The following is a 15,956-nucleotide window of genomic DNA, read 5'->3' as shown; positions in this document are numbered from 1 at the left end:
ATAAATTATTAGTTGAAAATCAAATTATATTTAAGAAGCTGTACTCATACAAATATCCTGACATCCTTATGTGTGTTAAGCTATTTTAAATCATTCTCATAACTAAAAACGTGCAGCAATTTATTTTATTATTTTATTTTTTTCCCTGTAGCCTCCACATACAAATGAGATAAAACAGCATTTGTCCTTCCCTGTAGGCCTTATTTCACGTAGGGACATGTCCTGCAGTTTCACCCATGCTGTCACAAATGGCAGGGCATCTTCCTGGAAAGACTCATGCGGTGGACCTCCTCTGTGCACAGGTGGGGGAGACCTTGTTCATGGTGCCCTGTAGTCCCCCCAACTGTGCGGATCACTGACAAGCCCCATTGCACCAGGAAAGGAGAGGAGGACAGTCCGTGTCTGCAGGCTCAGGAAATCGGCCACAGGGTTCCCATTGCCCTGATGGCATCAGCTATGTGTCCCTCATGTCTGTGGATCTACTTCGCCCACCATCCCTACAGCGGGCTCAGCGTCTTACAGCAATGCTCTAGCCTCCTCCTGAGGCACACAGGCTCCACAGAGAGCTTTGCTAAGTGACACTCAACGTTCCCCCCAGGGTAACTACCCTCTCCTGACACCACAGCTGGAGAGCAGACACCCAGCCAGGGAGCCAGGCCCTCTGTGCACCTGGAAATCCTGTTCTGAGTCCTCACTCCGCACTCATCTTACTGCCTCCTTCCCGGGACACGGAGCTGCTCCATCAGCCCTGAGCTCAGGAGCCTGGAGGGAAGGCAGGGTCTCCGCTCTGAGCCCGGGAAGAACCGGCTCCTGCGGTGGAGGACCGCGCACCGGCTGGGAATGTCTGCAGGCTCTGACCAAGAAAAGTAAGGAAAGTCTATGTGACTTTATGAAGAGAGAAAACGCCAGCGCAACAGGCCCTGGTTTCTACACTTGGGTCACCAGGCGGAGTTTCTGCATTATCTTGAGGTTTTTGTTGTCTTTTATTTCCCTGCGAGCTCACTTCCGTTGCACAGGACACCGGGAGGAAGGACATGTGATCTAGCAGCTACTTCCGAGTACTGTCAGAGTGTATTCCAGCTATTTTAATTTGGAAGAGCGTCAGCGTACAAGGCTCTGATCAGGCTGAGGAATTTGTCCCACTTCCCTGTGTGTGTCACTGTGACCAGCACTGCTGTGCCCGATGGCACAGTAATAGTCAGCCTCATCCTCAGCCCGCAGCCCAGAGATGAGCAGGACCCCTGCATTGGCCGAGACATCTTTGGAGCCCGAGAAGCATCTGGGGACCCCGGGGCCCTGGTGCTTATCTGAGTCTGAGTAGTAGTACAGGAGATACCGGGGAGGGCTCCTTGGCACTGCTGGAACCAGTATACGTTATAGCCGCGAACACTGATGTCCCTTTTGGGGGTGCAGGTGAGTCTGGGCGTTGTTCCCAGAGATGCAGAGAAGGAAGGTGGCTGAGTCGCCACAGGCTGGGAGGGGAACCTGCAAACAAAGACACTCATGGGTGATGGAAGTATAGTGGAAAGAAAATCTCAAAATGCTAAGCGTGGGAAGAGTCATTTGGGAACCCTGTGTTCCTGAGGCCTGTCCCTACCTGTGCAGTGAGACAGGAGCACGAGGAGGAGAGGTGTGCAGGCCACGGTGACACAGACACTGGTCCCCACAGTGGGCTGGGCTGACCCAAGCCTCCTTTTCTCCTCCACCCTCTGCCCCAGGAGGGGCTGTCCATGCAAATGGTCTCCATCCTGTGACTGTCCAGCCCCTCCCTGAGCCCTGTTGCTGGAGCTCAGCTCACACCCCACACTGAGAAGAAAGGAGATGGTCTTCACCCTTGGGGACAGCCCTGGGAGGAAGCACCTGCTGAGACCACACACAGGTCCCTGCTCAGGGGACCCTGTCAGGCCACAGGGGACACAATCCTAGTCCCCAGCAGGGAGCACGGGGCCCAATTTCCAGGTCCAGGCTCCTCTGAATGAGTGATTTTCACTGAGCCTCTTTGTAGTGGCTACAGGGCAGTCCCACAGCGCCTCCTGCTGGCTGCAGGGCGCACACCTCACCATGGCCCTAAGCCCTGAGACCCCAGCCTGTTTCCTCAGTTCACCAGATCCCTGTGGATTCACACATCCATAATCTGAATCAAGGATAATGTGATCCCATAGTGCTGTCCCTGATTGCTGTAGCATTTTTCACTCTCAGAAAGAGTCCTGATCTATGTGGGATGTAAACTTTTACCTCAATTCAGCGGGAAATGTTGGCACTGCACTGATATGTGATTTAGAATACGCCTACCTTGTGAATGTTTTACACTCCTGTGCATTATAGCAATGGACTCCAACTGCTGTCCGATAAATTGAGCTTTATTTTAATCTACTGTGGTTTTAGCTAATTTTATTGGCTTTCTAATTTACAAATAAAGGAAAAACAATGACTTTATCTTTGATGAAGTCCAATTTATCGGTGTTTTTTTAATGGATCATGCTGATGGTATCTTGTCTAAACATGTATATACAAACCGTAGGTCCTGAGGATTTTATCCTTTTTTATGTTTATAGCTTTATGTTTTACAGTTGTATTTATAATCCTTTAGTGATTTTTTTAATAAAGTGAGAGTTTTAGGTGAGATTCATTTCTACGGATATCCAATTGTCCTGTAGCCATTTGTCCAAAAGTACAAACATCTTCCTCTGAAAGTCTTCTGCAACTTTGTCAAAAATACTTATCCATTCTTTTGTGGGTCTGCTTCTGCCTTTTCTGCTATGTTACATAGGGCCCGTGTGTCTATCTTCCATCCATACCCACGTGTCTTGTTGTGATAGGAATTAATTAGTCTTTTGTACGTTTTGGAAGAATCGACATCTTTATCATACTGAGTCTCCTAATCCATGAACAAAACCCGTCTCTCTATTGTTTTAGATCCACTTTAATTACACGGACCAGCATTGCAGCATCCATGGCCAGTACTTGTTTTGTTAAATATTCAACTACATACTTCAAAAAAAATGTATTTTTAATTATTTTTCCTGTGTTTACTACTAGTATATACACATCTAAATGATCTTTCAAGGTTGGTCTTGTATTCTATGCCTTCACAAAATTACTTATTACTCTTTGAATTTATATATTTACATACATATTTGTAGCTGCCTTTGCATTTTTCCCATAGATCATTCTCTCACCTGAATACAGAGACAATCATCTCTTATTCTTCTTAGTCTTAAGGTTTTCATTGTTTTTCTTGCCTTGTGGTTCTGTCTGGAACATCCAGTCCAGTGTCAAACAGTGGTGTTGAGATGGGACATGATTGCCTTGTCCTACCTGAGGACGAAAGATTTCAGTGTTTCACCTCCATGTGTGAGCTGCATGTGTTTTAAGTTTTCTTTATCAAGCTGAAAATGTGTTCCTCTATTTTCATTCTCTGGAAATTGTTATCATTCTTATTCATTCAGTCCACCCATTATCATGAATAGGTTTTGAATTGTGTGAAATGCTCTTTCTCTATTGATTGATAAAATCAGGGTTTTTTCTTTTTTAGCTGGTAAATATAAGAGATTACACTGATCCATTTTTTAATATTAATCTGGTCTTGCATTCCTACAACACCCCATTTTGTCAGAGTGTGTACTTATTGAGACTAATATATATATATACATATATATACGTATATATATATGTATATATATGTATATATGTATATATATATATATTTATATATACACTTTTCTGTTTTCTAAAATTTTCTTTAGAATTTTTGTGTCTCTATTTGCAGGAGATATTCTATTTCTTTGTTTGTTTTGTGCCCAGGAACTACTGACACAAGCTACACACTGAAAAATTAAGAATCATTACCTTAGCCAAATTCAGCATTTTGAACCACAAGCAAGGAATGTGTACTCATTTATTCAAGTTTTTATTAATTTCTCTAACTATGTTTTATACTTTTCCATGTACAGGACTTTTACTTTTTCTAATATTTATCCTTAAGAATTTCATAATTATGCCATTAAAGATGGCATTGATTTTATTTTTATACGTTGATGGTTTATTGCTTCATATAGAATACCATTTATTTCTTCATCCACAGAGATAATATTTGTTTTCCTTTGTGTATTTATTATTGTCATGGGTCCTAAGAAGGAATTACCATGGGGTAGAGGCAGACATAGGCCCTAGAAGCCTTTGTTGCAGTGGGCCCCACAGATTGGTGAGTTGACGGTTCTCATCAGACTGGAATCTGAATAAGCTTTAATGTGGGTCACAAGTTGTTGCAAAGGGACATCTTGGAAGCCAAAGTGCAAAATTGGTGGCACAGGTCCAACACTTAAAAGCTGTTAGAACGCTCCCTTCAGAAAACTCAGTTCATGGGCTAAGTTTTCAGGGAACACGTTAGACTGATACTAGGTCATTCGCCAACCTCAAGAAGACTTCAGCGCAATGAGGTTCAATGTAAAGCACCACACAACCCCGACCCCATGGCACATCCCTCCTAGGTATTAGTGTGGCTACAAGAGACCCAGGCACATCCCTCCTAGGTATTAGTGTGGCTACAAGAGACCCAGGCAGAGCCTGTTCTATATCCTATTAGCTTGGCTTTGTGACCAATGAGAATATTCTCTCTGATCTCTACCATCTGGAATCTGTACTTACCAGAGGGAAGCCTCGTGGCCAAACAGAGCAGGAATCCAAGTCTCTCTCTCGGTCTTTCTCTCTGTCTCTCTGTCTCTTTTGCTCTGTCTGCCTGCGAGTCACTAATGGGCAAATCCTATGTGGTTCCCTTCATGTAAATATTCTAAATAGGGAATCTCAGAGAAGCAGAGAACAGTGGTTGTCAGGGACTGGGGAGAAAACTGTTGCTCAGTGAGTAGAAAGTTTCAGTGATGCAGGATAAATAAGCTCCAGAGATGTGTGATACAACAGAGCCTCTCTACTCAACGATATAATTCAGTGTACTTTAAATATGTTAAGGAAGTAGATCGCATGCCATGCGTTCTTATAACAAAGAAAACACATATACACAAGAACACAAGGACATATTGGGAGGGGATGAATAAGTTTCGTACCTTGACTGTGTCGATGAGATCGCAGGTGTCCCATATGCTCACACTCATCAAGACGTGTATGGTCAAGATGCACATGTTCAATGGGCAGCACGCGTGCATGCATTATGCTCCAATACAGCGAAAAGTAAAACCACTAAGAGAAAAGCCATCGATCTTCTATGTTTCTACTTCTTTTCCACACATTTTAAATTCACGTTTTTACTTACATGTTTCATGACTATTTTCTTTAATGTTCTTGCCGTCCTTCTTTGTGAAAACTTCTATTTGGATATATTCTTTGAAATTTCTACAAAAGTATTTTTCTCTTTGCAAAAATATTTTCTCATTTAAATTGATGTCTTCAGATAGCATAATATGATTTATATATTAGTCAGTCAGGGACTCACAATATGCAGGTGTAATATTTAGTTCTTGAATTCCAGTGGTATAGTCATTTGAACCAATCTGGGCCTTGGATTCCCTATGCTGAGCACACTGTGAAGAAAATAAAACATATTTTTGAGTTGAACAGCAAGAATGGTACATAAAAAATAAACATAATATGATGCAGAGCAGTACATCCAAACACTATAGTGGTGTCTAAGCAGAGTTTAAATTTATTTTTCTTGCTAATTCCATCCAGCGACCTTTACAGATAACTCTTGAAAACAACTTCACATAGGTCTCTTTTCAGGCTTGCCCCTCATTCTTAAATAAATACATATTTGATCAAATGCAGGTCATCTTTCCACAACTGTGATTAAATGATATTATAATGTTATTGTTCCACATTTACCTAGAAAACAGCGAAGGCATCTTTCAAAATCTGTAATACACGTACCTCATTCATTTGAATAGATGCTCAGTAATGCAATGGATTTCAGTACAAAGAAATATATGGTAAACAACCCCCCTTTTTTTCTCTTTTTTACAGCTTTGCTGAGTGTGAATCCTCTACGTATTGGTTCCTGTGGATCAGGCTTCTAGAAGTAGGAATGTATGGTGTGGCTCTGGAAGGAATCTAGATGTAGGAGTATCCTGGATGAAGACATAGGGGATGATGATGGTCAAGGTCACAAGAGGGTGGAACGTGTGTGTGGAATGTACCAGTCTGTGAAATCCAACCACGAGAAAGGGAGGACAAGGAGTTGGCTGGAGAGAAGGTCAGCCATGAGGGAGAACAGGGATCATGAGAGTTTGGAGGAAATGCTACCCAGGGAAATCAGGAAGACAGAATGAATAAAAGATCAGGAATGAGATTATCTAGGAGAGTTAAGCAGCCAGGTCTCTGGGAGTGAGAGAGGAGAAGTAATCATGACAATGGAGTCTGCACTGGGTGATGAGGTGGGTACAGTCATTTGATTTCATAACTTTTAGAGAATTGATTTGATTCCCTCTTTTTTTCAAAAAATTGTGTATATACAGAATTATGTATCTGTAGCAGTAGTTCAGGTCACTACTTGGCAATAGAAGGTGAAGGCCACCCGTGAATACTTGTAGCAATTCAACAAGTGGGGTGGATAGGGCGTCAAGAGGGAAGTGGGTCACTGATGGAGAATGTGTGGAGTTAGAGGACCTGGGGCAACCGTATCAATGAGGAGGTAGTGGAAGAGAATCAGATCTACCTGAGAGGGTGAGGGAGTCCCGCTCTATCTATCATTCGAATACTTTGGCTATTACCACAACCAATTCATTTCCACTTCTACTTTAGTATCAAGATGACAAGGTAGGAGGCAGGGTGGGAAGGTGGATTTCCAGTCCAACGTGAAGGTGGGTGGGAAGATATTCATGACATAGAAGGAATGATGTTTTCTCTCTCCCTTACCCTCATGTTTTCCTCACTCCCTTATACTTCCTGTTCTTCCCCACTTACTAAAAATCATGAGTCATCATTATCATCACAGTCCATCCCCTGTTCTTCTCAAGGGTTAATCCCCTCTCCTCACTAACCCACCTCCATTAACTCCACCACGCTGCTTCCTCCCCTCAGTCCCCAGCTGACTGTGGCTGCAGGCGCACATGGCCATGCTGACTGCTCCCCCGTGAACGTGTGAGACCCCCTTTAAGATGGCTCTAGTTCAGACACTCTGTGGTCCTTCATCTCTCACATCCCTTTCTGTAATCCTTTGTTATCTCTCCCCTGTCTGCAGTGCATAGTCAGACTTTTCTCAATTTCCTTGAAGTTAGGAAGTATCTTACTATCCAGACTCCAAACTGGAAAACAGAAGCTAGAAGATAAGTTACAAGAGATCACCTACTAGTTGTTGACAAGTTTATAGCTAGTTTCCTTACTCAAGACAAAAATAAGATGTTCACTATTTTTTCACATGTGCTGCATATTCTTCAGGGAATTGTATAATTTCATCAATATACAAATTGCACACATCTGAGGATGTTTCCTCCTAGTGTAAGCACACTCCCACTGGTTTTAAGGGTGAACTTGTTTCAAGCTTACGCACTCCTTGTTTGCTGAGCTAAGTCACTTGGTCTGTAGCAGAACTACCCTACTTTCCTTGGGCTTTGCAAACACTGGCCCTGAGGAGTGAAGGACTAGACTTTCCTGGAGGAGAACGGCTGACCACATTTGAAACAGCTACCAATGATGCCAGCGAGTCTGTTCAGGGTCATGTCCACAGATGACCAACTGCCTGTGCACTTGTTTTTCTGCACAGAGCATTTCCTGCACCTTCCCTTGCAAAACTCTAGGGCTTCTCCTGGGTGGGGAAGATGGTCTTTGAGATGTTAGTCCCCCATCTTCCCAGGTTGCTGGCTTCCTGAGTAAAGCACCCATTCCATACCCACCATCCCTTGTCTCAAGTGTTGACTACCCAGAGGCAAACAGCAGAACATAAGCTCAGAAACCAGTTCTCTGTCCCATAACATCACCACTTTTACTTTGTTGGTAATATTTAAGAATCATTTACAGTATTTTTAGCATGTGAAATAGTAGCATTATTATTAAATTATTATTGAAATAATTAATTGAAACATTATTTTACGTATTTCTCATGGCATTACCGAATTATCCTATCAGTGTAATATTTTTCAAATAAATACCCTGAGCCACCTGCAAGCAGAAAGTTAGGGGTCCCCAGGGGGGAAACAAAAATTAAGAAAAAAAAAAGAGAGAGAAAGACAGCTTTCCTGACCCTACAGCAGTAATTTTAGGCCCCCAGTTGTTTTCTGTGATCTCTGCCCTGCAGGTTCCACTTGCCCAGCACAGGTCTTGTGGAATTTCCTAGGTGGGAAAGAACAAAGAAAGGCAACAACCTCAGTAGTGAAGGATTTTAACAGAACAAAGGGAATGCAAAACCTAGCTGTCCCTACCAGGCCAGGACACAGTCTAACCACTTCAGAGGCAGTAACTCAGTGGGAAAACTCTGAGAGCTTTAACAAAAGCAAACATTCTCCTCAAGCAGGGCTGGGTCACCACAGGCTGGGACAGGGAACCTGCACCAGAACAATGTGGTTAATGGAGCAAAGAACAGGGAGAAATTTCTGAAGGTTCTGACTTCAGGAAGAGTGTTTTTGAGGGCTGCCCAGGTTCCCTGAGGCCTGTCCCTACCTGTGCACTGGGAGAGAAGCATGAGGACAGGAGTCCAGGCCATGGTGACACAGACACTGGTCCCCACGTGGGCTGGGCTGACCCAGGCCTCCTTCTCTCCTCCACCCTCTGCCCTAGGAGGGGCTGTCCATGCAAATGGCCTCCACCCAGTGACTGCCCAGCCCCTCCCTGAGCCCTGGTGCTGGAGCTCAGCCCACACCCCACACTGAGGAGGATGGGGTTGGCCTCATCCCTGGGGAGAGCCCTGGGAGGAAGCACCTGCTGAGACCACACACAGGTCCCTGCTCAGGGGACTCTGCCAGGGCTGAGAGGACACAGCTGCTGATTCACCTTCAGGGAGCACAGACCCCAATTCCAGGCCAAGTTCCCTTCAGTGAAAGTTCCTCAAGGAGCAGCCAAGTAGGGACCACAGGGCAGTCCCACAGCGCCCCCTGTTGGTCATGGGCACAGTGGTCCCTGTGTCCCAAGGCCCTGAGAGCCTAGCTGATTTCTGCAGCTCACCACATCCCTGTGGATACACACATCTGTGGACCAAGTCTTAGTGCATGTTTCCCCTGCTGTCTGAAAGTACATCATCCCCAACAAACCTTAGGCAGCCCCAATGGCATGAGGCAATGAAGTATGTAACATTAATTGATATGATAATCTTTGCATGTTTCCAGACTCAAAGGGTAACTAACTTTTCTTAGCCTTCTCTAATCCCAAAGGACACAATTTGCTGTCAGATGTTCAACATAAATGGAGATAAAGCATATATGATAACATGCATGGGTCACAGCTCTGGTGGCCTGTTGCTGAGCTGCTGTGTGTAGTTCTCAGTGAAGATGCTGGAGGGCACCCCTCATGCTGCTGGGTTCTGCACTGTCCTTAGAGGCTCCCTGCACAACTAATGCTCGAGGCTATGTCAACACTTTTTTGTGTGTGTGTGTGAAACTGAAAATCCTCTTCAGATTTCTTTTAGCACTAAAAGCAGATACGAATGTAAATATACATAAAAGTCAAGCGGTGTAAGAGAACTTTTAAAAGTTGGGGAGACCCGTACTATATTTCTGATCTTTGTGATCGTTTACAGTAATTTCTCACTCCAGGAGGAGCGCTGTTCCATGGGAGATGGAAATGTGTGCCTATGTAATTACAGGACTTTCTAGACAAAGCTGGATGACCCAGCTGTGCATCAGGACAGCTGTGTCACTGGGCAGGGGACAGTGGAGCTGATTTCAGGAATCGTAAGGGCTGTTTCTGGGAAAGGCATAGAAAGAGAATGTTGTAAGGATACACTCACTCCGTGGCCTAATGTTTCCCAGAGTTCACTGCTGGTTCACACCTGATAAAAGTCTCCATGCTTACAGTGAGACTAATGTTGGTGTTGCTGTATTACGAGACTCCTGGAACTTCCCATAACCCCCCAGGGCACAGGCCCTGGCATTTGATGTCTGCATTGGTCATGAGACTAAAATACTTTCAACAAAAACGTGTCCACTGTTCACACTTCCCACTCTAGTTTTCATCTCCTTTTACAGTTAACCTGGGAATTCAGTAAGTCTTGTGTCACTCTGATATACTTAGGATTCATTTTCCTTTTTATTAGTCTGGTTTTGTAGGTATTCTCAGTATGAGGATGGAAATAAATCCTTACACTGTAGAAGGGACCTCCCTCTTCTTAGAACTTCTTTCTCCACTCCTACATCAAGGGGCTCCCAGAACAAGGCATCCCACCAAGATCGAGGCTTCATGGTGTTCATTTGGTAAATGCCTCCATCAATCCACAGTAATAAAACTACTGCATTTTCTCGAATTTTTTTCTGTAATATGAGGGCCTTCTTTGACAATGAAGGTTGGATTCCTAGGTTCTGTTCTATAAAGTACCGTGATGCATTTCAGCAACATTTCAACCAAAGAGTCAGAGGAAAACCAAAGAGAGAGAAATACAATCCATGACACATGAGAGTAACCTTACTGGCCTCACCTCAGCTGACTACATCTGCAGCAACCCCATGTCCACATAAGATCACATTCTGAAATACAAGATTTTTTAGAACTTTCATCACATGAATTGATGAATTTACAGTTCAACCCATAACAATTAACAACCATGGTTTATTCACATTTTATTCAGATTCTCTTAGTTTTTACCTAATGTCCCTATGCTGTTCTAAGATCCAGTCCAGGATTCTCTGTGGCATGTAGTTGTGACGCTTCCTTCATCTTCTCTCACTGGGACACTTTCTCAGACTCTCCTTGTTTGGGTGACTTTGTCCACACTTGCTGAGCAGGGATCATGCCCGACACCCTTCATGCTAAATGTTTGCGCCTGTTACATGAAATCTCTGGGCTGGAATGTGTCTCTTCTTCCTCCATTTATGCATTTGTTCAAACAATGAACAATATGGACCATGGACAGCTATTTTAGGCTTTGAGTTATAACCTGATACTATTACATTTATTTGGTTGCTCACATCTTTCCAGTTTTACAAAATGGAAGCATTTTAAGTTGGCTCCTGAGCTCCTTGACACACCCTGTCATGTGTGTGTCTGTGTGTGTGTGTGTGTGTGTGTGTGTGTGTGTGTGCTGGGTGTGCTGATGTGCTTGTGTTTGACTTGAAGGATTCTTCATTCTCTGACACTAGAAGGTGCTCCACACTCACCCTGTGGAACTCCTGGTCTGGGGATTAAGATTTCTCCAAAGAAGCCCACGTTTCCTCCAGGACAACAGTGTTAGAGAGCGGTATTTGGGACAGTGCACCTCATGGCTACAGGGCATCTCTGCTTGTTCTCCCGCTCAGCTGACAGATTGAGGACTTCTATATGAGTCAACTAACCTGGGAACGTGCACAGAGCAGTGACCGTTTCCACAGGTGATTATCTGTCTCCATCAAACGACACAGGATTCCAAGCTACCAGCTCCAACTGTAACCCATGACCACATGCTTCACTCAAGCCTCCTTCCCTGGTTATGTCTGTGAACTTCCATTCCTAACGTGAGAAATCTGGCTCCACCACCACCAATCCACTGACTTGATTGTTCGATTCCAGGATGCAGTGCAGCCCCATAAACATAATCTGCCTTTTCCCCACGGGACACGAGCTTACCTACTAGAGCACAGAGCTCACACGCAGTCTCTTGTGACTTTACACTGACGGGTTCCACTCATGTTCACCATCACTCAGCTCAGCATGTCCCCTGAGCCCCACGCTGAGCTGAGCTCACACGTCTGTGCTGCAGGTACGTGGGTTTGTCACAGTCTACATGCCATCCCGGGAACCAAACCTCCCAAATGAGTTGTACCTGCACACTTTGGGTTCTGCCATGTGGCTATACAGTGTTCAGTGACTCTGACAGTGTCATAGTGTCATTTCAGTGCTGTGGCAGCATCTTATCGAATCATTCTGTTGCTCAGAAACATTTTCCTTTGTTCACATGATCAACTCTGTTGTCTCTTTTATCCTCCAAGAAACTGCAGATGTTTGCACTCTCTCCAGAGTGTTCGCTGCTTCCCATATGTGATGTAACTTTAACCATACTATGTATTATATCCCTCTTTATAAATGTGCTGCCTATTTGCTGGGATCTCCAATCAGTTCCATGTTTTAGTGATTAGATATAAACCTGGGGTAAATCTCTGTGGACAGAATTCTGGTTGCTATCCGTTTTTAGTGATGAGCAATGAAGCTGTTATAAACATTCACATGCAGGTTTTTTCTACGGACAAAAGTTTGGGGATTTTTTTTTATATTTTTCCAAACTAAGTGAGCATCTATTTCTCAAAGGATCAGGAAATAAGACAAAACTAGGTAGCAGCACCGTTTATAATCAAGTAGATAATAATTTCCGATGCTACAGGACTGAGTTATTCTTCAAACACCACATGGGGAGTGCTGAGGTCCCATGATATGCTCAGAGACAAAACAAAATGTTTTATATATTTGAAGAGCAGAAGGGAAAAAATAATATGGTTCAGCCTAGAAGTAAAATACCCCAGCTGATGAAAGAAGGGAAAAAATAATATGGTTCAGCCTAGAAGAAAAATACCCCAGCTGATGAAACAAGAAATTTCTGTTCACATGGAGACTCTTTATTGAGGAATGGGCTACTCTGAGTGACTCTGAGGACAGGAGTGACAGGAGAGCCTTGCTCCCTGTCGATGCCCCTGATGGACCCGGGCCCAGGGCGTCAGCAAAGGAATAAGGAGCATGACAGGCTTAGCTGAGCAAGAACTGCTGGCATGTGTCCCCCTATACAGATGGCGCAAGTGGGTTTTTGTCTCACTTCCCCTCAGGCCTGGAGCACTGTGTGAGCACTGAGACTGCTGTCCCACGATGCACAGTAATAATCTGCCTCGTCCTCAGCCTGGAGCCCATTGATGGTCAGGGTGGCTGAGCTGCCAGACTTGGAGCCAGAGAATCGATCCGGGATCCCTGATGGTCGGTTGTTATTACCATAGATGACTGTTCTGGGTGCTGTTCCTGGGAGCTGTTGGAACCAGCTCACATAACTACCACCCCCGATGTTGGAGCTGCTTCCAGTGCAGGAGATGGTGACCTTCTGGCCCAGGGCCCCCGACACAGAGGATGGCTGAGTCAGCCCAGACTGGGCCCAGGACCCTGCAAGGGGGAGAGACACAGAGAGAGTGATGCTGGGGTCTGTAGACAAGAGGAGGACCCAGAACCACTTGTCCTCCCAGGGTCCCTTTACTTGTTCCTGCATTCAGTCACCTGTGCAGTGAGCGAGGAGGGTGAGGAGGAGAGGGGACCAGGCCATGGTGCAGGTCATCCCTGGTCCTGACTTCTGTGCCCCACAGCTGAGCAGAGCCTCCTCTAATCTCCCCCTTCCCCTCTTCATCTTCTGAGAGAGGGAGGGCTGTCCATGCAAATGAGACCCCAGCTCTCTGACCCCTCCCTGGCCCTGGGTCAGGTCCCTCTGCCTGAGGATGTCAGGGTGTTGGGCCAGGGAGGAGCTGTGTGGGAGCAGGGGGTTGGGAGATCAGAGCTGCAAGCCCTGAGCAGAGGGCACAGGTGTCAGGTCCCAGCTCTGATCACCACTGACTCCTCAGAAACGGCCCACAGCACCCCCTGGTGGCCAGTACCAGACACACCTTTGTGTGACAAGGTGACCAGAGCCCATCAGAGACAGTGGCTACATCCTCGAAGCTCTGTCCACTGTTTCCTGCATGAGGAACAGGCAGCTGTCCCCTTATGTGTCCTCCCATCACCTCAGTGCAGACTTTTTGCTCTACTCAGACTCCTCAGGCGAGTCTGTCCATGGCGATCTTGGCTGTTCATGAGTCAGGACTGAGGTGGCGTCTCTACACAAACCCCTTTTAGATCAGAACCAAGTCCAGAGCAGTGATGGTTCCTTGTGGACAGACGGCCCTTCTGTGAAGGACACTGTGTACTTTTTTCTTATGTGACTCCCCCTGGTTTCCAGATGTGTCCTTGCTCTGAGGATCCCAGAGCTCTGAGGAGACTGGGAATGCTTCTCTGCAGGTTGTGGGTAGAAGCCCTCGTGGGCCTTTCTAGAGGTAAACACACTGTAAATCTTGGTCATCTGTTACTCTTTCCACCTGCTTGAAACAGCTGTTGTCCACACTCTATGGGCAGTGATTCCCTCCGAGTATCTGTCCTCCCAGCACAGACACAAGTCTGCAGGAGCCCTGGCACGTGGGGATCTGTGTGGCACTGACCTCAGAGCACAAAGGGCAATCCTGACAGAAGTTCTAGGAGAAAAGGAGTAACAACTGCAGATGCTCTGACCGGATCCAGGGACAGTGGTTATATATTCGTCACCACTGAGCCCAATGTGCATTTAAAATAGATTTGTGTTATTTTATGCAAAGTCCTCCTCAATAAGATTGATTTAAGGAAAGGATAAAGTCCTGTGAAGATGCAGGTGCAATCACGAGTATCCTTTTCCAAATGTGTACTTATTGCAGAGAGAATATGGGTAGAGATTTGCCGAAAACCATGGATGCAACAACAATGGGGAAGGGATGCTTTCTGTTCTTCGTTGAACAGAGTGGTCTGTAAACTTTTTCTAAAATCACTTTTTTTTTTTAATCATAAACCTTGTGTCCTGGGTCTGGAGCTACAGCTAGGAAGCTGGGTATGCTGCCCAGTGAAACCTCATGAGGGGCTTGTTCCTATGAACCTCAGAGCAGTCTCAGTGATGGGATTCCCACACCGGTCAGAGCTTCCAGGACAGAGGGGTTTGAGGTCAGACCACCCTCTGATGTGTGCAAAGCTCTCGTCCCTGTACCTTGTGTCCAGCATGTCCAGATAGAGCAAGTGCTCCTTTCACCACCCATGAGCAGAGCAAGGAATTGCTCTTACCCAAGGCCACCTGGACCCAGAGGATTCTGTTAAAGGTCCCACAGGTGAGTGGTGGAGATGTGGAGATAAAGGGGTTGTGTCCCTGATATCACAGGCCCTGTGGCCCTGGCCTGGGACAGACTTTCCAGCAGAAGTCCAGCCAACTGGAGGTGTCACCAGGGTGACTGAGGAGTGACATCCAGGATTGAGAGCCTGGGAGGGTGTGTCTCATGTCCCCATCACCAGGCTATTTCCCCAGAATCAATGTACTGACCAGCCTCAGGCACACACTAGAGCCCAGAGACAGTCCAGAGCTGAGCTGCCCACAGCGACAGAGATTCCCTCCATGACTCCTCAGCATCAGCCTCGTCCCAGGAGAGCAGGTGTTCAGGACATGTCATGGCTCTCCTGGTGACAGGAACCTTGTTACCCTCAGTATCCCTGGTACTACATGCTGATAGGGATTCTGCCTCTTGGAGATTGTAATGCTGAGGATGGCTGGGAAGCCCAGGTTGACCCAGACTTCTGGAGCGAGAGAGAGACTTGGAAACTGTGGATCAAGGACACTGTGAGACAGGAGAAAGGAGAGAGGGGTACACACACACACACACACACACACAGAATGAGAATGTTCTCCATGTACTATCACTATAGCTTTCCTTCAGAGGCCAAGCATGAGGGCAAGTGTCCCTCTATCCCTCTTATGCTTTCCCACCCCCTGAGGTTTGATCTCCATGCAAACCCATCCCCAGAGCGGGCTCCCCATAAGAATTTCCTGGGTGTTGGATCTTGGAGCTAAAGAAGGCCCGTGTCTGGCAGGTCACTGCCCTCGCATGAGGAGGGATTTTACACAAGGAAGAGGAATTTGGTGAGATGGACTCTGGTAACACATCCTCAGAGTCAGAAGGTTGGGTCTTGTGGAATGGAAGACATTTGTCCATTTTCATCCGTTTGACACAAATCTCACAGCTGTCAGGTCTTCAGGTCATAGGAATCACAGGACAGGGGGTGACCATGCAGCCTCCTTTTCCTGCCCCCTCACATGA

General features: G+C 45.8%; 1 gene segment (V, D, J or C); it reads right to left on the bottom strand.

Annotated features, from left to right (window-relative positions):
- Positions 1-12,877: 12,877 nt before the first annotated feature.
- LOC125282117 (immunoglobulin lambda variable 1-40-like) lies at positions 12,878-13,425 on the bottom strand. The segment is given in 2 exon segments: positions 12,878-13,206; positions 13,318-13,425. Coding segments are annotated over 2 exon segments (387 nt in total).
- Between the last annotated feature and the right edge of the window lie 2,531 nt (positions 13,426-15,956).

Source organism: Ursus arctos, unplaced genomic scaffold (genome assembly GCF_023065955.2).
Source record: "Ursus arctos isolate Adak ecotype North America unplaced genomic scaffold, UrsArc2.0 scaffold_34, whole genome shotgun sequence".
Classification (NCBI taxonomy): Eukaryota; Metazoa; Chordata; class Mammalia; order Carnivora; family Ursidae; genus Ursus; species Ursus arctos.
Note: the sequence above shows the minus strand (reverse complement) of the source record. Positions and strands in the feature narration are given on the sequence as shown.